Here is a 26,377-nt window from a genome sequence, read left to right as displayed (position 1 = left end):
TATATGGACTACTTGGCTTCTTCACAACATGGTATCTTGGTTCTAAAAGTGTATACCCCAAGAGAGAGGAAATGAAAGCTGTGAATTTGTTAAGGCCTAGATCTGAAAACTGATAAAGCGTCACTTCTCCCTTATTGTATTGGTCGGGTTGTCAAGGGGTGGGGTGGACATAGACCTCAACTCTCAATGGGAAGAGTATCAAGTAATTTTGGGACCATGTTTTGAAGCTGCTGCAGTCTGCTCTTTGGGCACAAATTATTTGCATTTCTCCCACATGTAAAATGCAGTCATCTCCTTCCAAGTTTCCCCAGATGTCTCATTCCTTTACAGCCTCAGGCCGGATGTTGTCATCAAAATCAGGTGGAAGTATGGGTGAGGCTTCTTGGGTTTGGTTCTTCAAAAACAGTTTCTCAAGCATGGTTTTCAACTAAAGACCTATGACGTGCAGAGATAAGTTATTTGTCCCCTACAAACCCAATATAAAATGGTAGGACAGGTAACTGCAATAGACATTCCCACTCAAAAAATGAGGAAATGGGAGGCTCACGTGTTCCTAGCAATTCTGAAATCCAAACAAGCTTATGTTTTCAGTTCCTTTATTAGGATTCCATATTGTTCCCTGGGAATAATTATCCATGGCTCTTGGTTTTGCCCTCTGAGCTGTTGATTCTCATCTCTTACTTATCCATACATTTCAATAAGATTTAGCCATGTTTGCAGCTGAGTGGTTTTCTCAGCCTGCTTCCCACCCATAGGGATTTTGGGGTCCAAAGTTCTCTTTTAATTGTGCCCTCTTTTCCCCATTAATTCCAAACAGATGAAGCTTACACCAGAACAATATTCTAATATTGTGAGTTTGCTTTGAATCTCATTGAGATTCACAACATTAGACAAAAACTATGGCCATAAATCTTGTGATAAGCCTTTTTCTCTACCTTAGGCTTCTTGTGTGTTGGCTGTGGGACAACACCGTTAAGATTCATAGAAGCCTTATTGTTTAACAGAAAGGATCTGCAAGGCATGCCCTTAAGGTCCCGAGAGTACTTTTGTCTGTCTGAGATTGTTTCCTCCCTTTCCTTTAAGTCCTCAAAGTCCCTTAGACCTCCACTATTCTCTTAGAAGTCCTTTATGTTTTCACTTACATTCTCTTGAAGGTTCTTCCAGCTTCAGCCCACCACCCAGTCTCAAATCCAGTGCCATATGTTTTAGGTTTTTGTTAAGGTAGAACCCTACTTCTGGATACCAAAGAACTGTGTCAGTTAAGTCTTGCTGTATAACAAATGCCACCAAAACTTACCAGGTTAAAACATAATAATTTTTAAAAAATCATTTATTTTAAGCTTACAGATCTGAAATTTGGGTAGACCTTGGTAGAGAAAGCTTGTCTCGTCCACTCCGCTCACTCATGTGGCTGGCAAGTCAGTGCTGCCTGAGAGCTGGGAGCCTCAGTTCATCTCCGTGTGGGCCTCTCCAAAAATTGGACTTCACAATATTTTGGATGGGTTCCAAGATCAAGAGTCACAAAAGACAGGAAATACAAGCAACCAATTTCTTAAGACCTGGACCTGTAAACTGGCACCACATCACTTCTGCTATATTCATAGCACACTTATTTAAAAAGAAGAGCAGACTTCAAGTCTCCACAGGAGAATTGTCAAAGGATTTAGGGGTCATGTTTTAAAATCATCACACCTGTTTCAGTTCACAGCATAGCTCCAGCACTTAGCTACCATATTCCTAAGAAGGCTTACTTCATTCACCTAGAGTAATTGAACTAGATGTTTTCTAAGGTCTTTTTTTCACTGTAAGGTTTGTTATCTTACAATTTCCATTTTCCATACATTGTTGATATACTCTAGCCTGGAGTAGTTTCTCAGCTATGTAATCAGACAGTGTTCTGGGTTAAGAAATTGATGCTCTCTCCTTATTATTCCACTTGAGAAAAATAAGTATTAAGTTTGAATGATAGTTACATAATATTTGGAAAATCCAGAAAACTCTCACAGAAAAGATATAATATTATAATGAATGTATTAATGGAGAATGTCAGTTAAAAGAAGGTCAGATATTAAAAAGGTAACTTTTTTAGAAAGGTTTTATTTATTTATTTAATTTAGAGTATTTTCTGTTTTATTCTCTTTTTGTCATATATCTGGTGTGGTTTGGGAGATAAAATTTCTGTAATTCTGTAGAGACACAAGACTAGTTGTTTTTTGTCTTTACTACTTATAAAATGAATTTGTGAAATTTAATTTGATTTCATTACATATCGTTTCAAGAAAACATGGTTTGCTACTTTCTATATACTGATTTATGTTCATTTGTTTATTCTTTCAAGAACTTTTACTTAAAAATATTTCCTTTTAGAGAAACAGATCAATTCATTCTGACTCTATTTATCATTCAATTTTAATGAGATAAGATCAAAGAAAAAGACATATCTTTAAAAAAAATTTTTATTAATTTTTTATGGAGTATCGTTGCTTTACAATGTTGTGTTAGCCTCCAATGCACAACAAAATGAATCAGCCATACACATACAGATATCCCCTCCCTTTTGGACTTCCCTCCCATTTAGGTTACCACAGTGCATTAGGTAGGGTTCCCTGTGCTATACAGTATGTTCCCATCAGTTGTCTATTTTATACATACACTGGGATTGACACATATACATTATTGATACTATGTATAAAATAGAAAAAGACATATCTTAATGAAATGAATTCATGATACACACAATGTGAATTATGCCAAAATATTTTCCCCATCACACTAATGTTAAAAGATCTTTTATATGTAATATTGTATATGTAAACTTAATTTTGATCCTTTTAAAATTGCAGTGTCCTCTCACATGGCAAACCAAGTGGGAAGGTCCAGAAGATCCCTTACAATACCTTAGAGGTCTTGTAGCTCGTGCCCTTGCAATACAGGTAAGATGAAATTATTTAGTAATTGTATGACTGTATGATGATTGTGGTATAAACTCTCATATTGTTAACTATTCTGCTAGCAACTAGTGAAAATATTATGATTTTGTTCATAGAGCACCGTATATTCCTTTCTTATTCTGTCATCTGTGATTTTACCTAGCACTCTTAAAAAAAAAAAAAAAACTGTTCTCTGTGTAGTGTGGCTTTTCATAATTTTTGAGAATTTAGAGAAAAATCTACAATTTTAATATAGATGGATCATATAGATGGTAACTGAACCTCATTCATAACTGTGACTAATTTGCTTTAGGGTGTGTCCCCCCTACAGGGAGCTGCTTTTTTTCTGTTTTATTTTGGTTTTTTTTCCAAATTGATCAAGTTTTTTCAGAGTGGCCCAGTCAGGTAAATGAAGGAAAATTGAACAGAATAAGGAATGATATAGACGGAGAAAGACAAGGTGATTATTTTTTTTAAGGAATAGCAAATGTTGTAAGTCAGTTGGTGCACGCAATGTACCCCTTTTCCTGTGTGGTTTTGCACTGTCTTACTGCCTTCTTCCTCTGCTTGTTACACTGCTTTCACAAATAACATTCTTTGTCATATCAGCTTATTAGGAGTAACTTGATCAGTGTCCTTCTAGAAACCGCAATCCTCATTCATTTTTTTTTTTCAGTAGTGCACATACCTGTCCACATCTTTAACTTTTCCCTTAGCAGAACACCCTGCTTTTTGCCTTACAGAGAAAATTCAAGCTATGAAATATGACCACTTGAAAATGCCTACCCTTCCCTCCCACCGACAAATTTGTCTAAACCCACCCTCATCATCTTTGTTCTAATACAAAAGTAGTTGACCTTCTGCTGTTGAAGGTTCATCCCTAGAGCTGTATACTTGATTTCATCCACTCTCATCTCTTTAGACACTTCCTCTAGGGGGGCCTTGCCTTGTTGTGTAATTTCATCTTTTCCTCTCTTCTTACGCTATCCTGCCAGTCTGCAAATGATACTCCTTTGAAGGGGCCAGAACTCATCTGAATGTTTATTTGGCTTCCAGTATAATCAACCTCTCAGTTGTAGGATTATTGAAGAAGAAACTACTGGATCTGAAAATGAGTTTAAAATTAGCAGGTAGAGAAGAACAAGGCAGGGACTCGGATTTACCCATCTTCCTATCTACTGTGTATATGTCCGAATATAATCTATCAATAAATGCCAGAAAAATGGAGGGAAGGAAGGATAGAGAAGTCAGAAGAGGAAGGACAAGTAGTCCATCAGTACTCTTAGAAAAATACAGAAATGCTGTGAAGTCCTTTGTATGTTATAATTGCATGGTTGTGATAATTTATCACTTAATATATGTATCAGTATTATTTGCATTAGATTATTTTTATAAAGGGCAGAAACTTTATTTGCTACCAATGGGTAACTTTTATTACACTATATGTATAAGTATGCTTAATAATTATGCTATGTGCATATAATAAATGTATTATTGATACTGAAATTAATATCATTTAAAGCAGTTTTACATAAATTATTACAATTTTCTGGCATGATTATTCATACTGAGTATACTGTATACTGATCATCAAAACTGAAAACTTTTTCACTGTTTGATTTTCTAAAAAGCTTTATAGGCATTTAGCCTTAATTATAATGATAAAATATCCTTCTAACCTTCAGGATAATTTTCAGGCTTGACCATAGTTTATCTTATCTTTCTACCTAGGGAATATGCAATAATTCATCATTTATGTCACCACTTAAGGATATATTTTTATTGTTTTCCTGCCTTAATTTTTTTTTTTTCAGTTATGAATGTACAGATATCCGCTTCCCTAAGATAACCTTTAATGTTTGGGATTCACTTTCCATCTAGTCAAGGGTCTGCCAGGTCCTTTGATTTCATATGTGCCTTTTATATTTCACAGATAAGTAACCAGAGCAACTTACAAAGTTTAGAGGAACAATGTGGCTACTTAGGTGGGGAAGAAAGGGCTGAGAATATTGGGAGGGCAGGGAGAATTAGAAGTACTGTTTTCAGAGGTCTGAGAAAATGGCAGCTTTTGGTTATTTATGAAAGTGTAATGATCAGACTGATTCCAAACAGGTACGCAGCAGGTTGAGCCCAGTTCCAGCCACGGTTTAAAATCCCAGAGCCTTTCATTTTAGGGCATAACATATAGGAAACAGAACAAGCTACTGAGAGTATTACACATAGTGCCTGATCATTACAGGGGTTTTGTGCAAATAAGGTGAGAGTGACTGGGTCAAGATGGCATTCAGTTATTTAGTCAGTCAAACATATTATAAGCAGCAACTTTATGCTAAGCTCTGAGTGAAGTACTGGAGATAAAATGATTAGTAAATTGATACAGTTTCTGCCTCACAGAATTTAAATTTCTTACATTCATTCATTTAGCAATTAAAAATTCTGTCTTGGTGCCATGCACTGTGCTGAGGTTGCTGAATAGAGAATGGTAAACAAAATAGACATACATTGTGTCCCAAGGAACTATCCTTACAATTTATCAGAAAAAATAGACAACCGAATAAACAGCAACAGTAAGGGTGACAAAGGAAGGGTACTATGGGAGCAAATAGCAGGAGTACCTAACCTACATGGGAACAGGGAAGTGATGCTTAAGCTAAAAGCTTAGTAGGAATAGACCAAGCGAGGGCAAGAGGAAAGACTGTGCCAGACAAGAGGAAAGACTGTGCCAGACAAGAGGAAGGTCAGAGTCAAGAGTAAGCCATGTGCTTTCAAGTAACTAAAAGCAGAGCAGAGAGCGCAAGGAAGGATGTTCAGAGATTAGGCTGATGGAGCAGGAAGGGCCATGTTATGATACTGTATTAAGGGATTATATTTGATCATAAGGGCAAAAGGGAACACTGTGGGATATTAAGGAGAGAAATCAGATTATGTTTTAGAGGGTCATTTTTCAATATGGAGAGTCTTACTCTACTGGGTGACATGGGTTTAAGACTGTCCTCTAAATGCTGGTGATTTAGAGAGAGCCAGAGAACCCCTAGGTACCCAAGCAATCTCAGCCAAAGAGAGTCTTGCAGTCATTTATCCTCCAGTCTCTACTCTAAGATCCTTTAGGGCAAGGACTTTAAAAAAACAATAATTCCACTGTATTTCTAATACGTAGCATACTGCCTTCTGAATAAATGAATGAACAAATGAATGGACTAGATATATAAATATGTCTATAATATAATATATATAACATATTATCTCCTATTGAAACCCTAGAATTATTTTCCTGACTTTGAGTTTTTCTGCTCTTTCTTCAGAAATAACATCTTCTGAGAGTTTCTTTGGTTCCTGATTTCCACTGTTTGTTTCCCCCTTGGCCTGCAGAATAGCCTCTGCAGAAGTTCTCCCTAGTATAGTCTGATTTTTCTGTGTTGATCATTTTAAATTCCAGCATGTTCTCTACCCAGTTCATAAATCTGTGAGGCCAGCATTTGCCTTTTTTCCTCTGTCTTCATATTTTCAACTTCTCACAGTTGGATCCCTTGACTCTACACCTGCAATTTCTGTTCCAACCTAGCTCATGAGTTGATTCTATTTAAGGATATACAGACCTTCATATTGAGTACCCAGTTAGACTTGGGTATGCTAAACAGACCCAGTATTCTACACATGTTTAATGGGCTCCTGAATGTCTCCACATTTTACTTCTACTGCTAATCAAACTTGGGGTGCCATGTGTCATTGGCAAGCTTTCATGCTCATTTTTTAGGACTGAGCTTCTCCTTAGGTTCTGTCTTTCATTTTAAAATTTATAGTGACTTCTTGAACTCTACCCAATTTTTTTGGCCTAACTCAAGCCAGTGGCTGGTACACTCATATACTACCAAATCCTGCCACCCTTCATTCTTATGATGGAATCTTGTTTATATCAACTGTTAAGGTCCTTGAAATCTGGGGAGATTTAAGCAATAAAAAGAATTAGTTATTATTGTTATTATTATTAATAAATGCCATTCAGCATGACATATAAACTATCCTTAGAGTTTATCAGGAAAGACAACAAATAAGCCACAACAATCAAAATGATAAAGGAAGTTCAGTACTCTAGGAATAAATAGCAGAAGTACTGCAACTAGAAGCACTTAGTGCTATCTCCGTTCCTGTAATGGCCTGAATTAAGTCTGAATTAGGCCTCAGTTGGGCACTGTGTAGTAGACTATACCAAAGTACCTTTTCTACCAGCAGACGCTAATGTTATGTTGCTTCCTTCCAACCCCTCCCACTGTGGAATGCTGGGAAGCAGATTTTTCCCTAGTATAGGCATCAGCCCCTTCACTCTTATGTTTTTCTGAGATTCTTTTTAGGTGCTGCTTCCTATTTTTTGTTCAAATATTCAGGCACACAGTTTCTCGCATGTCTGCAAAGATGCTTGTTGTTAGCCACATAGATTACTTTAACTTTTCACTTTGCATTTTACTTCTGTGGCCCACTTCACGAAAACTAATTCTTCATTGAAAAAAAAATATCTGTGAGCCTCTAGCTCTTATTTCTTCCCCTTTAACCCTAATTATCACTAATACATCAGACTGGCATTTCTAGATCTAGAAATGTGGCTCATTACGCCCTTTTGGGTTCATCTAAATAGCTCTTCTCACTTCCCTAGCAGTAAAATGTACTAGTGACCTATATTTGAGCTTCAGATCACTTTCTTTTCTTTCAGTGCACCGCTTCAAACATATACTCAAACTTTTTAAATGATCAAATGAAGGATAGAAAGAAAAATGAATAATTATAAGAACTGAGCATATTTTGGATCTCAGGCATACATGTGCTTTACACGGAATCTGGGAATATTTATAACATATGAGGTAGATGTTTTTATTTCCATTTTTAAAGATGGGAAAAGTAAAACCCCATATTCAAGAATAGTTTACAAAATGTATATGATAAATGATAGAACTCACACTCAAGTTCCCTTTCTATAATAATATCTCAGAGTTTTTGATATCTATCAGCAACATTTTTAAAAGATGTTTCTACCCCTTGAAACCTTTTTATAAGTTGGCCTCAAGGTCACCACACACTTCTGTTTTTTTATCTATTTCTCTGGCTTTTCTATTCCCTCATCTGTAATTGGATTCCCTAGAGCACAGTCCTCTGACCTTTTCTATCTCTACTCCACCCATAGTGATCTCATGCCTATGAATCCCATTTATACTTTGATTATTCTCAGATTTATAGCTCCAGCCGAGTATTCTCCCCTAACTCTGCTGTATACTCAGTATTTTCACTTGAATGTTTAATAAACATCTCAAACTTAACATATTCAAAACTGAACTCCTGCCCTTTACTGAAAAACTTGTGCTACCCACAGTCTCTCCCGTAAAAGTAAATGACATCTCCACCCTTCTTGAGGCATAGGCACAAGGTCTTGGAATCATTGTTAACTCTTCTCCTCTCATACACTGCATCCATTCAACCAGAAAAATTACCTTGGCTGTACGTTCAAAATATATTCCGAGACACCTCTCACCACTTTTCACTGCTACTACCTTGATTGAAGTCATTATTGGTGCAGCTGCCACCTGACTAGTCCTGCTTCCACCCTGGTCTCCTTTCTGGTCAGTTCTCAACCCAGCAGTCTAAATATTCTGGTTAAAGCGTCAGATTATATCACTCCTCTCTTGGAAATTTCCCCACGACGGTTTCTCATCTCATCCAGAGTAACAAAATCCTTATAGCAACCTACAAGATCTGGCCCGTTTACCTCTCTGATTTCCTCTCCTACTTTTTGCTTCCTAATTTATTCTGTTCCAGCCATACTGGTCTCCTTGCTTTTCAATGAACAGCCTGGCACACTCCCTCAAAGGGACTTTATTCTTCCTGTTTCCTCTACCTGGAATGCTCTCCCTCAGATTTCTGCAAGGAAGTGTCTTTTTTCTTTGTTTCTTCTTCTTTTTTTTTCCTTTTTTTCTTTTTGCAAGGAAGGAAGTTTCTTTATCCCTTCAGGACCATCCTATTTCAGATTGTAACCCTCCTCTTCCTTGATACTTTACATCCTGTTTCCCTTTTAAATTTTTTTCCATAGCCTATATCTCCACCTAATAGTCTATATATTTTACTTATTTGTTTGTTTGTTTGTTTTCTTTGTATTCCTCCACTAAAATGGAAGCTTGATAATGGCAGAGATTTTTGTCTGTTTACTGCTCTATCCAAGCATATAGAACAGTGGCTTACACAAGTAGGTTTTTCAATAAATATCTGCTGAAAAATGAATGATTCAGTCAATCGTAGGGTTATTCTCAAGCAAACTGACATAAATCTCTTTCATGCTTCCCAATCATCATGATTCATACACCTCCTGAGATGTATTTTTGTAGTACCCATGAGATATTTCTGAGATTTTAGCTTCTATTTAAATCTACCCAATGAACACTATTGTTTAACTTTATACTCTGTTCCACCATCTAACATTTGAAGGCTTGTTTCATTTTCTCTTAAGATCCTGAACTTTAAAAGTAATTTTATTAAAATTACATTGTTTACTTTTCATTCATTTTCTGAGGTGTCTTAATCTATTTTGCAAGGTTCTGCAATACTTTGCATTCCTGAAAAGGGAATCTCTTTTTTTCCCCTAACTCAGTAACTTTCACAGTCATTACTGCAGTGTTTTACACATACTGGGTACTCCGTAAAATTATTCATAGGAAAACTTACATAAACAAAATCGAAAAAATAGTCTGTATGTGGTCAAAAACCTCCAGCATCCCTATTTTCATGTACTATACTCAGCTAGAAGAGCTACCTTACGGGTGTTTTTTATTCATATTCTTTAATTTATTCATCATTTGGTGAATGTTTATTGAACTTTTATTATGTGCCATTCATTGTTCTGCCAATAAGAATCTCTACATTTAGTGGAGATATATAATAAATAAATACATTAAATTAGAATTGCATAGAAAAATACATCTTTGCCAAAATCCTGAGATTTAAGATTAACATACAGTCAAACTTTAAATTGGATTATCGCCATTATAGAATGAACTTAGGGTATAGTATATCTGAAATTTTATCCAATAAAATATAGCTATTACTATAGCAGTGGAATTATAGAATTTTAGGAGTCAAATTTTGTACAGGGACAGTAATTTCTCAATACTGTCAGCTGATTACTTCTGCCTATAGTCAACTATCTTGCACATTTGGAATACTAAACAGTAGTCTATGATGATTGGCAGTTTTATAGAAGCAATCCTATAAACCATGCTATTTGTACTTCTTGCAGAAGATAAATCTTGGGTCTAGAAATGTGACAATATAGCAACATAATTGGCTTTCAAGATAACAAAATCTTCTCTGAATTTTTATCTGCATCTCAGCTTTTATCACATGCATACCAATTTCAGCAGCTTCCTGGAGTATCGCAGTAAGAGGATCTTTACAGCAGAAAACATGCAGAGAATTTAAACTCTTAAGACAAGTTTGGCTTTTTGAAGAATTGGCAGGTTCTAGCAAACAAATTACTTTCCCTGAAAGTAACCAGTGATTGTTAGTAATATCTGCTATGTTGGTACCCTTATTTTCAAAACACTGTTTCAAGGCTTTCCTTGCTTTATACAGCCATTTTTACCACTTAAAATCTTCTATTACATCTTGTATGAACACAGTTTATTAGTATATAACAAGACAATTGAAAAATGTCTTTTATATCATATAGTTTTATCTTTGGTTAAAGAAGAAGAATGAAAGCAGTTGACAATTTTTCTGCTATAGTCAATAAGTCTGTCCTATCAAATACTGTTATTATTTCTGAAAACCCAATGGAAAGTTGTGAACAAAACATCGTGTACCTTTGATTCCTAAATCAGTCATAGCCCTCACCACGTTTATTCCATTGTCAATGATAAGTGCATGCTGATTTTCCATTCTATAATGTATCTTCTATCAGGTTCACTTTGTTGTTAGCTATTTGCAGCTGGAAAACTCTTCACAAGCAAGAAAAGCAGCGATTGGTTTCATTGTTGATTTACACATTGTCACACTTTAAAAGGACTTTAAGATATATATGCTTATCTAATTGTCTATTGCACATAATATTAAAGTAGAATATTTAATATTACTACCAATAATATTAACTTGTTTATGAATAGTAAAAATAGTTCAGGAAAATATATTTCAGTAACATGTTTTCTAGGAAGAACCTTGAACATAAGGTCTATAGCTTAAAGAAATCTCAAAACTCCTCATACTTCATGTCCTGAAAACGATTGTTAATCTATATTAATGATTTTGTCAAGCTTTTTTTTAACCTCCACAAATTCAAAACCTCAATGAAAAAATGTTCCTAAATAAATATTCCTTTTAATGTCTATTGTTTTGAAATTGTAAAAGTGAGAAAATAAATATTTGATGTATCTAATTTTTCTTTATTTTTTTCTTTTATGTATTTTTAAAAATTGTTTATGCCTGGATTGAAGATGATTTATATTGAATTTTTTTGTAAATGATATTAGGGCCTTGTTTCTCCTTGAGAAAATTCAAGATGGCAAAGCTAATATTTCACTGTTACGTCATTCTCACAAGATAGAAAGTATTCCCAACTAGAACCTCCCCTTGAAGGACTCATGTTAAATAAAACTAAATAACCTACAATTAAATTTTGTTCTTAATAGTAATTTTATTTAGTGTTGCAAATGCAAGTATGTCAAACAATTTTACAAAGGTCTGAATTTCAAGATAACCAAATATGTATATTATTCTTCATATTAGTTAAATTTTTATTAATATTTCTTGACTAAAATGCTTCCAACATTTTTCCTTACACTTATCTAGCTACTGTAGTCTCTCTTAATATTTGTAATAATTATCAATTTCTCTATTTATTGAACTCTAGAGTTCTTAATTTTTTAATATAAAATTAACAGTTTAAACGATTATTTTTTAAACTTTACTCTTGCAATAATAAACTCTCACTTATAGTTTAGAGCAAGAGAATTTCAACCTATAGAGCACAAAAGGGGTTATTTTCACTCCAAGTGGCACGTAAAATGCCCATTTATATGTGATAGTAAATAATCTAATATTTTAAATAAATCTAAATGTCATACCTTGTTGGCATTTGTAACATTGTTACACTTATTAGATAGGGTAGTAACATCTGTGCTTATACACATATTTATATTATTCATTTCTGGGAATGTCAGGACATTTTTAAAGTAAGCATCTATTTATTGGGCCTACCAGAAGGTGAAGGCAAATAGTAGATCTTGATGAAATATTGAAGCCGAACTGAACTTTATATCTAATAAATATCAGGATGCTGTAGAGAAAATTGATGTAGATTAAAGGAGTTAGAAAGTGAGTGGGTTGAAAAGGGTGACACTTCAGCATGAGTGGTCACATAAGGCCACTTAGGAGGTGATATTTAAACAGAGACTTGAATGAAGTAAGAAAGCAAATCATGAACATATCTGAGGGAAAAACAGATGTAAGCAGGGAACAGGCTAACTAGTTAAGAGGTTATTGCAGTAATCCAAGTGATAATATGATGGTGTTATGGATTAGGGTGGTGGATGTGGAAATGAAGAAGTGCTAAGATTTTTATATCAGACCTGTGAATTTGGCTGTGGGACATGGGAGAGAGATGTAAAAAATAATTTCAAGGTTTTGGCCTGAGCAACCAACTGAATTTCTCACTGAGCTGAAAGATTCTGGTGATAGAGAAGATTTCTTAGAAGAGGAAGGTGGTCTTGCAAATTTAGAATTCTGATTTGGACATGTTTAGATAACTGTTAAACATCATGGTGGAATTGTCAGAAAAGTAAGTGACAGGAAACAGGTAGGAGTAGGAGATACAATGTTGGGAATCATAAGTATAGAAAGCTGGTCTTTAAAACTATAGGATTGACCAAGTAATGGTCCTGAGTACACCCCAATATTGGGAAGTCCAGGAAAGGAGGAGGAGTCAATGATGGACGCCAAGAAGTTAAAGTCAGGAAGACAGAAAAAAGACTGGGAGACTGTGGTGATTGAGAAGCCAAGAGAAGAAAGTGTTTTAAGAAGGTCAAAGTGTTTTAAAAAGGTCAAATATTATAGATGAAATTAGACAATTTTTTTTTAGGGAATTTTATTATGAAGTGGCACAGATAAATATCAATAGGTTAATAGCTGGTGAGAAGAAGGACCAAGAGAGTATTTTTTGGTTTGGTTTGGTTTTTAGTGGGAACTATTTCACCATATCTGTATCTAATAAAGGAGGAAATAAAATAGTGCAAGAAGAAAGGAAACAATTTGAGGAGTAAAATTCTTGGAAAGATAAGAGAAAATAGGTCCCTGTGCATATGTGAAGGATTGGTCTTAAATAAGAACTTGGAGTAATCATAAATTATAAATTATAATTGATTATTAGGAGGGGACCTATAAATAGGGTGGACTGTATGAATTCCTGGTTTGCCACACTAAAAATTAAGTGCTGTGCAAAAGATATTCCTAATAACCTTGTTTCTCACAGTAGTTCAGGTTCTGCATGAACCCTGTGAGGGTTTTACCCATGCAACTTAACTCATTCCTGTCTTTGGAAAAGCCAGGGGAAACAATCAAGAAAAAACATAGATAATCAAATTTTAGTTTCCAAAATTTTCTCCACAAGGGTATAAAAGAAAACCATAAGATTTTATTGAAAAATAACACTTCCTGTGTCAAATATTAAGCCTAGAAACCCAGATTTATGGTTTCTGTTTTTTCAAATTAAAAAATACCATAGGTTTAGCTAGACTGCCCAGTATTCTAAAAGATAGATATATTAAGGGTAGAGGAAGAATAAAGATTTCCCTTTTTAAAGGTAAGATAAGGTTTATTCTGTTTCTAATGAGATAGGACCATGTCTATTAAGTCAACGAAGTTTAAAAAGCTAGCAAAATCATTTCATCAAGACTACTGTAGATGTTAGTTTCACTCAGACGTTTGTACAGCTTGAGTTTTTTGTTTTTTGTTTTAAGTCAGCTATACATGTGAGGGACCATTAACAGAACCCAACTAGAAAGTGGTTCAGATTTTAAGAATTAGACCAGTTGACTTTAATTTATAGAGTTAGAAGAAGTAAGCCTTCTAAATATCTATCATGCTCTTACCAAATTCATATTAGAAGTTAGTTTGTCCCTGAATATTTATTCATTACCAAACCACATGGCCTGACATTGTTCTTCTTAAAAGGTTTATTACAGCTAAGTTTTTTTTAAATTGAAATATAGGTGACATACAATATTATGTTATCTTCAGGTATTATATACTTGCATACATAATGAAATGATCAGCGTGATAAGTCTAGTAACCACCTGTCCCCATACAAAGTGATTATAGTATTATTGACCATATATTCCTTATGCTGTATATTGCAACCAGCTCACTTATTTATTATATATAACTGGATGGTGGTACCTGTTAATCCCATTCACCTGTTTTACCCACTGCCCCATCCCCTGCCCTTCTGGCAACCATCTATTTGTTCTCTGTATCTATGACTCTGTTTTTGTTTGGGTTTGTTTATTTGTTTGTTTTGCTTTTTAGATTCCACATGTGAGATAATGTGGTATTTGTCTTTCTCCATCTGACATATTTCACTTGGCACAATGCCCTCTAAATCCATCCATATTGCAAATGGCAAGATTTCATTTTTTACGGCTGAGTAATAGTCTATTTTCTCCATATACCACATCTTCTTTACCCATTCATCTATTGATGGACACTTAGGTTGCTTCCATATCTTGACTATTGTAAGTAATGCTGCAGTGAACATTGGAGTACATATATCTCTTTGAATTAGCATTTTTGTTTCCTTTAGGTAAATACCCAGAAGTGGAATTGCTGGATCATATGGCAGTTCTATTTTTAATTTTCTGCGGAAGCTCCATGCTGTTTCTATAATGGCTGTACCAAGTTATAATCCCATCCACAGTGCACGAGGGTTCCCTTTTTTTTCCAGTCCTCATCAACACTTGTTATTTGTTGTCTCTTTAAATGATAGCTATTCTGACAGGTATGAGGTAGTATCTCATTGTGAGTTTTTGATTTGCATTTCCCTGATGATTAGGAATGTTGAGCATCTTTTCATATGTCTGTTGGCCATCTGTATATCTTCTTTGGAAAAATGTCTATTCAGGTCCTCTGCCTTATTTTAATAATTTTTTTTTTTGATGTTGAGTTGTATGAGTTCTTTGTATATTTTGGATATTAACCCCATATCAGATATATCATTTGCAAATATTTTCTTTCATTCTGTAGGCTGCCTTTTGGTTTTGCTGATACTTTCCTTCACAGTGGAAAAGCTTTTTAGTTTGATATAGTCCCATTTATTTATTTTTATTTTTGTTTTCCCTGGCTTGAAGAGACTGATCCAAAAAACACTGCTAAGACTGATATCAAAGAGCATACTGCCTATGTATTATTCTAGGAGTTTTGTGAGTTTAGGCCTTTCATTTAAGTCTTTAATGCATTTTGAGTTTATTTTTGTATGTGGTGTGAGAAAGTAGTCCAGTTTGATTCTTTTGCATGTAGCTATCCACTTATTGAAGAGGCTGTCTTTTCCCCATTGTATATTTTTGCCTCCTTTGTCATAGATTAATTAACCATGTAAGTGTGGGTGCATTTCTGGGTTTTCTATTCTGTTGCATTGAGTTGTGTGTCTGGTTTTGTGCCAGTACCATACTGTTTTGATTACTGTAGTTTTGTAGTATGGTTTGAAATCTGGGCACGTGATAATTCCAGCTTTATTCTTTCTCAAGATTGCTTTCGGTATTCAGGGTCTTCTGTATTTCCATACAGATTTTCAAATTATTTGTTCTAGTTCTGTGAAAAATGCCATTGGTATTTTGATAGGGTTTGCATTGAATCTGAAGATTGCCTTGGGTTATATGATCATTTAACAATATTAATTCTTCCAATCCATGAGCACGATATTTGTTTTCATTTGTTTGTGTCATCTTCAGTTTTGTTCATCAGTGTCTTAGTTTTCCAAGTACAAGTCTTTTACCTCCTTAGTTAGAGTTATTCCTAGGTATTTTATTCTTTTTTATGTAATTGTAAATGGGATTGTATTCTTAATTTCTCTTTCTGATACTTTAAGTGTACAGAAACACAACAGATTCCTGTATATTAATTTTGTATCCTGCAACTTGACTGAATTCATTGATGACTTCTACTAGTTTTTTGGTGATATTATTAGGTGTTATTAGCATATTCTGTATATATCATGTCATCTGCAAACAGTGACAGTTTTACTTCTTCTTTTCCAACTTGGATTCCTTTTATTTCTCTTTCTTGTCTGATTGCTGTGTCTAGGACTTCCAATACTATATTGAATAAAAGAGAGTGGGCATCCTTGTCTTGTCTCTGATCTTAGAGAATGCTTTCAGCTTTTCACCAGTGAATATGTTGTTAGCTGTGGGCTTGTCATATGGCCTTTAATATGTTGAGGTAGGTTCCTTCTGTGCCCACTTTGTTAAGAGTTTTTATCACAAGTGGATTTTGAATTTTGTCAAAAGCTTTTAGTTCATCTATTGAGATCATCATATTGTTTTTATTCTTAATTCATTAATGTGGTGTATTACATTGATTGATTTGCAGATGTTGAAAAATCCTTGCATCCCTGGGATAAATCCCACTTGATCGTGTTGTATGATCCTTTTAATGTATTGTTGGATTTGGCTTCCTAAGATTTTGTTGAGGATTTTTGCATCTATGTTCATTAGTGATATTGACTTATAATTTTCTTTTTGTGGTTATCTCTGTCTGATATTTTGTATCAGGTGATTCTCGCCTTGTGGTAAGTTCAGAAGTGTTCCTTCCTCTGCAATGTTTTGGAATAGTTTGAGAAGGATAGGTGTTAACTCTTCTTGATATGTTCAGTAGAATTTACCTGTGAAGCCATCTGGTTCTGGACTTTGTTTTTTTGAGATTTTTTAAATCACCCATTCCATTTCATTACTGGAAATTGGTCTGTTCATATTTTCTGTTTCTTCCTGGTTCAGTCTTGGGAGATTGTATATTCCAGGAATTTGTGCATTTCTTCTAGGTTGTTCATTTTATTGGCATATAATTGTTTGTGGTAATCTCTTATGATCCTTTGTATTTCTGTGGTGTCAGTTGTAACTTCTCTTTTTTCACTTCTGATTTTATTGATTATGTCCTCTCTCTTTTTTCTTTATGAGTTGGGCTAAAGGTTTATCAATCTTGTTTATCTTTTCAAAGAATTAGCTCTTAGTTTCATTCATCTTTCTATTTTTCTTTTTTAAAGTCTCTATTTCGTGTATTTCTACTCTGATATTTGTGATGTCTTTTCTTCTACTAACTTTAGGTTTTGTTTGTCCTTCTTTTTCTAGTTCCTTTAGGTGTAAGGTTAGATTATTTATTTGAGATTTTCTTGTTTCCTGAGGTAGGCTTGTATTGCTATAAACTTTCCTCTCTTAGAACTGCTTTTGCTGTGTCCCATAGATTTTGGATTTCCATTTTTATTTGCCTCCAGGCATTTTTGATTTCTTCTTTGATTTCTTCAGTGAAATTATTTAGTAGCATATTGTTTAGCCTACACATGTTTGTGTTTTTTGCAGTTATTTTATTATTATTATTATTGTAGTTGATTTCTGGGCTCATACCATTCTGGTCAGAAATGATACTTGGTATTATTTCAGTCTTCCTTGATTTATTGAGATTTGTTTTGTGTCCTAGCATGTGATCCATCCTGGAGAATGTTCCATGTGCAGTTGGAAATATTATGTATTCTGCTGCTTTTGGATGGAATGGTCTATATATATATGTATGTGTGTGTGTGTGTGTGTATATATATATATATATATATAGTGCAATCTGGTCTAAATCTGGTCTAATGTGTTTAAGGCCAACGTTTCCTTATTGATTTTCTGTCTGGATGATATGTCCATTGATGTAATTAGGGTGTCAAAGTCCCCTATTATTATTGTATTACTGTCTATTTCTCCCATTACCTTTGTTAATATTTGGTTTATGTATTTAGGTGCTCCTGTTTGGCACATATATATTTACAACGTTATGTCTTTTTGTTGGATTGATCCCTTGATCATTAGGCACTGTCCTTCTTTGTCTCTTGTTACAGTCTTCTTGTTTTAAAGTCTATTTTGTTTGATATAAGATTTGCTACCCCAGCTTTCTTTTTGTTTCCATATTCATGGAATACCTTTTACCATCCCCATACTTTTAGTATGTGTGGTTTTTAGATCTGAAGTGAGTCTCTTGTAATTAAGTCTCTTTCAATTTATATTTAAAGTAATTATTGATAGGTGTATACTTACTGCTGTTTTGTTCATTGTTTTCTGGTTATTTTTGTATTTCTTTTTGGTTCCTTTCTTCTTATTTTACTCTCTTCCCTTGTGATTTGATGACTAACTTCAGTGTTATGTTTGGATTCCTTTCTCTTTTTTGTATGTGTGTACCTATTATAGATATTTGGTTTGTGATTACCATGAGGTTTATACATAAAAACATATATGACTATTTTAATTTGATGATCTTTTAAGTTCGAACACATTCTAACAACTTTGCATTTTTACTGCCCCCCATGTTTAATATTTTTGAATTCATATTTTACATCTTTTCTTGTGTATGTCCCTGTACTACTTCTTGTGGATATGGATAATTTTACTACTTTTGTCTCTTAACCTTCCTGCTAGCTTTATAAATGATGGATATAATACTTTTACTCCATGTTTGCTTTACCAAAGAGATTTTTCCTTTCATAATTTTATATTTCTAGTTGTGGTCTTTTCTTCCCTGCTTAGAGAAGTCTCTTTAATATTTCTTGTAACACTGGGTTAGTGGTGCCTGAACTATTTTAGCTTTTGCTTGTCTGTAAAACTCTTTAATCTGTCCTTCTAATGAATGATAGCTTTGTCAGATAGAGTATTCTTGGTTGTAGGTTTTATTCTTTCATCAGTTTGAATGCATCATGCCAATCCCTTTGGGCCTGCAAAGTTTCTGCTGAAAAGTCAACTGATAGTCTTATGGGGGTTCCTTGTTGCATAACTAGCTGCTTTTCTGTTGCTGCTTTTAAAATTCTCTCTTTATCTTTAATTTTTGCCATTTTAATTGTCATGATTTTGGGTGTGGATATCTTTGGGTTCATCTTATTTGTGACTCTCTGTCCTTCCTGGACCTAGATGTCTTTTTCCTTTGCCAGGTTTAGGAAATATTCAGCTATTATTTTTTCAAATAAGTTCTCTGCCCCTTTCTCTCTCTCTTCTACTTTTGGGACCCCTATAATGTGAATGTTTGTACACTTGATGTTGTCTCAGAGGTCTCTTAATTTACCCTCATTTTTTTTTAATTTCTTTTTTTTCTGTTCAGATTGCATGATTTTGACTACTCTGTCTCACAGTTCACTGATCTGTTTCTATGTATCAATTTACTGTTGACTCCTTCTAGCTTATTTTTTTATTTCAGTTATTGTATTCTTCAGCTCTGTTTGATTTTTTTTAATATTTTCTAACTCTTTGTTAAACTTCTTAATGTGTTCTTCCATTCTTCTCCATTTGTTGAGCATCTTTATGGTCATTACATTGAATCCTTTCTCAGATTGCTTATTTCCAGATCCTTTAGTTCTTTTTCTGAGGTTTTGTCTTGTTCCTTCATTTGGAACATATTCCTCTGTCTCCTCATTTTACCTGGTTCTCTGTGCTTATTTCTATGTGTTAGATATGTTATATACATTTCTTGATCTTGTAGACGTGGCCTTATGTAGGAGATATTCTGTGGGGTCCAGCAACAGACACCTCTCTGGTCATCAGAGCTAGATGCTCTAGGTGTGCCCCCTATGTGGGCTGCCTGGGCCCTTCTGTTGTAACAATAACAGGACCAGTTACTGTGGGCACACTGGTATGCATGGTTGGCCCTGGCCTGGTTGACTGCCAAGTCCTATCTCAAACTGTGGCTGCCAGTGTGTTGTGAGTAGGACATGGTCCCTGCACAGGTGACTACACTGCCCAGTGAGTCCTGGGACTGGTGCCAGCCACTGGTGACATGTAATCTTATGGCCCTAATAGGTGGGAGTGAGAACTCCAAAGTGGAGCGTGCCAGCACCAGTGTCCCATGGTAGAAAGGGCACCCAAAAATGGTGCTGCCAGTGTCTGTGTACCCAGGGTGTATCCCATTTACCTCCTGCCTCTCCAGGAGACTCTCTAAGATCAGCAACCGAGTTCAACCCAGGCTCTTTTCTAATTACTGCCTCTGTGCTGGAACTTAGATTGTGTGGGATTTTGCATGTGCCCTCTAAGAGCAGAGTCTTGTTTCCTATAATCCTCCAGCTCTTCCATACATAAGCCCTGCTGGCATTGAAAGGCAGATGTTTGTGGGCTCATCTTCCTGGTGCAGGACCCACGGACTGAAAAGCCCAACATGGGCCTTGGACCCCTCACTCCTTTGGCAGACCTCTGCAGTTATGATTATCTTCCCAGTTATGGATCACCTACATGGTGATGTGGGTCTTGACTGAACTACATCTACACCCTTCCTACCTGTCTCATTGTGGTTCCTTCTTTATATCTTTAGTTGTGGAAAATCTTTTCTGCTAGTCTTCAGGTCATTCTCATAGATAGTTGTTCTATAAAGAGTTATAATTTTGATGTTCCCATGGGAGGAGTTGAGCTCAGTGTCTTCATACTCTGCTATCTTGGCTCTAGGGATGTAGCTAAGTTTTTTTAAGCAATGAGAAATATATAACACGCTTTCAGTTTTATAAGCACCTAGGTTTGCTACTAAGGTTTAGTTTCTTTTGTGTATCTCAATGATTTGGGTAAGGTTTTTTGGTTTGTTCAAGCTCTATTTTGTTAATTCAAGATTTGGTTTTGTTTTTTGATATTTTTGACAGATATTTTTGACAATCCAGAAATAACCTACAAGGTAGAACCCAAAATACTGTGAATTTTTGTTTTCATTTTTTATACTATTTGCAATTGCCTGATAAATACTGAGAGAATAAACCTTAGTCTTTTAATATACTAGAGGCAGAATTATAAAGAATGCCTAACAAGTAACAGGTCTCTTGTAGAAAAATCTTTCAGAAATGTTGTTCTCTTTTATCCCTGTGGAGACAGGTTGTGTTCACTATGCCAAGGGTTCAAACAGGAAGAAAATACTAACTTCATGTAGGAAAATTAGGATATTAAGTTTAAAGAAATAGTAAAGCAAAGCAGAGAGCTTACTACATTATCTATAGTGGTTTCCACTGGAATGAATATGGATGTTCATGTTGTGTACATATTTTTTCACAATGTCATTTCACAATATCAAGTTCTGTTCATAAATTAGTGTGTGGAGAAATTTCTTATTCTAATTAATACTGTTTCTAAAAAGATACCTTACAGGACAATATTATCTCTTTTCCCTATGGCTCCCGATCTACTGCTAATTCTGGCATTCCATTGTACAAGATGGTTAGCAATTTCATGGGGAATTTAGAATGAATAAAGGTTAAATTACCATAAAACAGGTCTCATTTCCAAACATGATTTCTTTGCCTTAACAGGGGAAATATAAATGGTTAAGAAATCTTATCCAGTCTGCAAGTGAGTGGCATCCACAGTGGGAGAGGTTAAGGCAAAGAGAGATTTCTTATGATTTAGGTAGCTTTCAGCATATCTCTAGATCAGTAGGAGATGAGAATGGCCAAGAACATTAGAATTTCTTTATAAGCTTATAATGTTGAAGCCCCTCTCAAAAGCCAACACTTAACTTCTTTTTTCTAAAGTTGTTTCGTTGAAATAAATTGCCTAAAAACATGAAAATGGGGAAATGAAAATTTAGTTTCTTAGACAATTTACTTTGAAACACCCTCAGGAAAGAAACACAATGAAGTCCTTTAGAAAATTTTTAACCAATTCCATGTGGAAAAAATACAGCTGTTGACTTACCTTGACCATAGATACTTTCTTTTTAAATTCCTATTAATAACATATAGAGATCTAGATATAAAGGTAAAATATGTAAAAAAAAAAAATTAGTTAAGGTGGTAGAATTAGGGAAGACATCTTTGATATGGTGGTATTTGACAGGGACCTGAAGAAGCTGAGGGAATTGCCCTGCAGATAGATACCTGCTAGAAGAGAGTTTCAGGCAGAGGGAACGGCAAGTACCCTGAGCAGAAGATTTTTTTGAGAAAGGGAAGCCAGTGTGACTGAAGGAGAGTAAATAAGGAAAATGTGGTCAGAGAAGTAAAAGGTTAGAATGATGTGGTTGGGGGAGAGAAGTTGGAATTGGGGTAGGGGCAGACAGTGAAGGCCTTGTATGCTATTGTAAAGACATTGACTTCTGTGAGTGAGATACATGTGATAAATATTATGTTCATGATATTATGTTACTAAAATGTGATAATTATTATTATGAAAGCCATCATTTTACTCATTGAATTCTATTTTGCTCAGCCTAAACCCTAAAATTTTCTTTTACAATATATAGCTATTTATAAGCTCATTTCCTCCCTAAATAATGTTAAAATAAATCATTAAGTAGTATATTTACATTGATATATATTTTCAAAGCTACCAACTAAAATGCAGAAATTGTCAAACTGCTTATAACAAAATCCAACTAGGATGCCTATCAGGCATCAGGGCATTGCACTTTAAATAAGACACAAATAGGTTGAAAGCAAAATGATAGAAAAAGATATACCATGACTGTGTAGCTATATTAATATCAGGTAAAGTAGGTTTCAAAGCAGAGAATATAATAAGGGATAATGAAGGTTATTTTATAATGATACAGTGATCAAGTCATCAAAAGAACATAACAATACTAAACTGTTACACATTTAACAACGGAGTTTCAAAATACATGATGTAAAAACTGATAGAACTGTGAGGAGGAATAGATAAATCCACAATTAAAGTTGGGGATATCAAAACCTCCCTCAATAAATAATTGAAAGAATGAGCGGATAGAAAAGCAGTAGGGATATAGGAGACTTGAACAACATTATTAGGTAACTTAATTGATGTTTATAGAACATTACATTCAACAACAGCAGAGTACACATTTTTTTCAAGTGCACACAGAATTATACCAAGGTGGATCCATAGGTAGATCAAACTTGTATCAAATAATCTAAAAGGATTTACAATAAAATGGAGTTAGAAATTAATAACAAAAAGATTTGAGGAAATTTAAAATACCGGGAAGTTATTTAAATACCTACTTTTAAATAACCTATGGTACAAAGAGGATATCAAAAAGAAAATTAGGAATTAATTTAGCTGAATAAAAATCAAAACATATCAAAATTCTGAGATGCCGTGAAGAATTAAAGTCAATGTAAATGGTTAGCAGAACATTAATGGTTGGAATCTTAACTGCAGTGTATTTAACACACTTTTAAAAAGCAGTTGTCTAAAGTTGATAGGCAAGGTAAATTTATTAATGGAATACATGAGGCAAGAAATTATTTTTTTAGGGATCATGTAGTCAAAATGATTAGATCTCCAGAAAACTCATCCAAATCAATCTTGTTCTCTTGAACTCCAGGTTTTACATTTCAGTCTCAAAAGTCTACTTAAAGATGACTTGAAACTGAGACTCAAAAGACTAAACTTGGAGAGCTTACTTAATTTATCTTTTCTCCCATGCTTATATGACTGGTAAACCTAATGCACAAGATTTGGAAAATGATGATATAAACCCAGGTTTGAATTTAGGAAAAATTTAGATTCAAGGAATGGCAAACATCTAGTAGTACACCTACTGTTTTTTGAAGTTGGTACAACAAATCTTGCCTAGGAAGAAAGATCTTATTTGTCTTTAATTACTAATTCTGAGGTTTTAATTCCAATATAATTCCTGATAATCTACCTTGTAGATGAGCTGCAGTTTGTTACTATTTATTAATCCAATGAATTGAGAAACTTGTTATATCCAGACTTGTCAACATACTAGTAACTTTTAATGTTTTGTTTACTCCAGTCAATGACTGGAGGTACTTAATTTCATTCTGGATAAATTAGATTTTAATTCTGGATGAATTTGTTCACAGATTCTTAAATCTCTAAACTTATACTAAATAATTTTGAAGAAAAGATGAAGGAACGTAAAAGATGGCACATTGAGAAGAATGACTGCCTGAATTATTTATTTGCCTTAAGCCCTTTTTTGAAGGAGCACAGTTCATTAAACCAAAATAAAATGGCATCAGTTTATTAATGTATTTCTTCTTATACTAAATAATTGCTATAAAATGTGAATGAAGACAGTCATTAATAGGTTATAGGTCAGACCCAACAGAAATGATATAAGTTGATAATGGCTTTCGTCAATATTTTTTCTATGTATTCAAGTAATTTTTACATAATCAGGTTAATACTATGTGTATATTTTTACATTCTGATAAATACATTAAGTAATAAACATTTTCCATTGTCATTAAATATTCTTCAAATACCAGTTTTTATTGTTATGTAATATTTTATTGTATTGATGTATCATAATTTAATTAGCTGATTTCTATTATTCTATTATATATCATTATAGAATTTCTATTATTTTTATGCTTCTGATTTCTTAATATTACAAATAATTTTAAATGAGCAAGCCATAATAATCTCTTGATTACTTTCTTAATTTACATCCCAAGAAAAGGAATTACTGAGTAAAATGGCTTGAATATTTTCAAAGCTTTGGCACATTTCATCAAATTGCTTTATAAAAATATTGTGTCCAAAATTGTGTCCACGTTGCACACTTAAAACATTTGAGCATTATCATTTCTCATTCTAGTATTCTGAAGGGCTAAAAACATGTATTAATTTTTAAATTTATGTAACTATTAAGGATGATCCTATCTTTATGTTTCAATAAGCATGTAAACAGTCTACAATTGTATTAATGTTATTAATTCATTTTCATATTTGTGGAAAATATTTTTCCAAATTTAGTTTTAATGCCTTTTACATTTATTTATGATATTTTGGTATATACAAAATTTTTTATAATCTAACATATATTTTCTTTTTTAAAAAAGGTCTACCATTCTAATCAGACATAATCTTTTTTCCCTTGTCTTGGTTTTCTCTTTTTCAACATTATTTCAACTCTGAATGCTAATTAGCATAATTTTAGACTGTATGTGAATTAAAGTTTAGACTTTTTTCCCCAAAAAAGTGAATAATTTTCCCCCAGCACCATTTATTGAACATCTTTTTCATTCCCCAGTGATGTGTGATGCCACCTTTATGATATATTAAGTTCTTGTATTTTTGTTTCAGTATGATGAGATTGAAGCTCATTTTCTTCTCTGTGTCTAGATATATGATGTATTTCATAAATGTGTGTGAATACTTGAAAGGAAATTTTTTTTTTCTCTGTGGGATGTAACTTATACAATTGGATTTACTCCAATCATTTGATTTAATTATTTCTGTTTTTATGCTTTGCGGTCCTTTGAGTTTTTTAGAAGGTTTTTTTTATTATATCCATTTAATTTTGTTACAAAAATCATTTAGATTTAATTCTATATTTAACTGATTTAACTGGCTTCTACATCCTTAAAAATCTTAGTTTTGAGTAATATATAAAAGAATTGGAGAACACTTTTAATAACGTTTAGAAGAAAAAAGATACAGAGGTGTGGTTTATATATTTTCTGAACTCTGGCCTAAAAAATGATACTCACTTACATTCACAAGTGAACGGTAAGTTAGCTAGATGTTAAATTCTTGAGAGAACAGCCTTCTCCTTCAAAAGTCTATATATATTGGTCCATATAGGAGTAGATCACTCCTGAGATATGATTCATTTCTTATATTATTTCCCCCTTAATACCTTTTGACCACAGTGATTTATGCATGTTTGATCTCCCCTAACTAGGTGATAAGCTCTTTGCCTTCAGCAAGTGCTTCTGAATGAGTGAATGAATGCCATTTCTGTTCATGTGTTCTGCTTCATCACTAACCTTTTTAAAATAAAATTTTGCAATATTTTTAAACTGTCCATATCACCTGGTAAAAATCATTTTCTGTGTTATAGTAAAGAAACTATACTCGATGATCTCTATGGTTCATTCTAGTTTAGAAGTTTTACTGCCTCTGAATCTAAGTGTGTGTTTGTAGTATTTAAGAAATTACCCAACCCATTAAGTTGTTCAATTCTATTAGGTATTTATTTGCTTACTTCTATGATTACATTTATTATATAACATTTGAAGAATTATAGCTATATAGTTGCATAATCATGGGCGAGACATGGGCCTTATGTTCAGTCTCAAACCTAGTCCTTTAAAAAGAGCATGTCCTGTACCAGGAGTGGAGTAAAGAAGAAACATTTCCTGAAAAATAACTGCCAGTAATATGCCTACAGCTTTGTTGAGAGCTCAATCCATATATGTGCATTACTGCTCATAAAGATCATGTTAATTGTCTTTATTTCTATTCTTTTAAATGAGTGTAAATGTC

At 33.9% G+C, this 26,377-nt stretch overlaps 1 protein-coding gene across 1 annotated transcript in view; it reads left to right on the top strand.

Moving 5' to 3' along the window:
* The window catches only part of DYNC2H1 (dynein cytoplasmic 2 heavy chain 1), a 367,421-nt gene that overhangs the window by 304,511 nt on the left and 36,533 nt on the right, over window positions 1–26,377 (top strand). Inside the window, exon 85 of the mRNA XM_061204011.1 lies at window positions 2,844–2,933. Within this exon, the coding sequence (XP_061059994.1) occupies window positions 2,844–2,933 (90 nt within the window). The remainder of the gene's footprint in view (window positions 1–2,843; window positions 2,934–26,377) is intronic.

The sequence above is a fragment of the Eubalaena glacialis genome, chromosome 10 (genome assembly GCF_028564815.1).
Source record: "Eubalaena glacialis isolate mEubGla1 chromosome 10, mEubGla1.1.hap2.+ XY, whole genome shotgun sequence".
Taxonomy (NCBI): Eukaryota; Metazoa; Chordata; class Mammalia; order Artiodactyla; family Balaenidae; genus Eubalaena; species Eubalaena glacialis.
The sequence above is the reverse complement of the archived record's forward strand: the minus strand, read 5'-3'. Positions and strand labels throughout refer to the sequence as shown.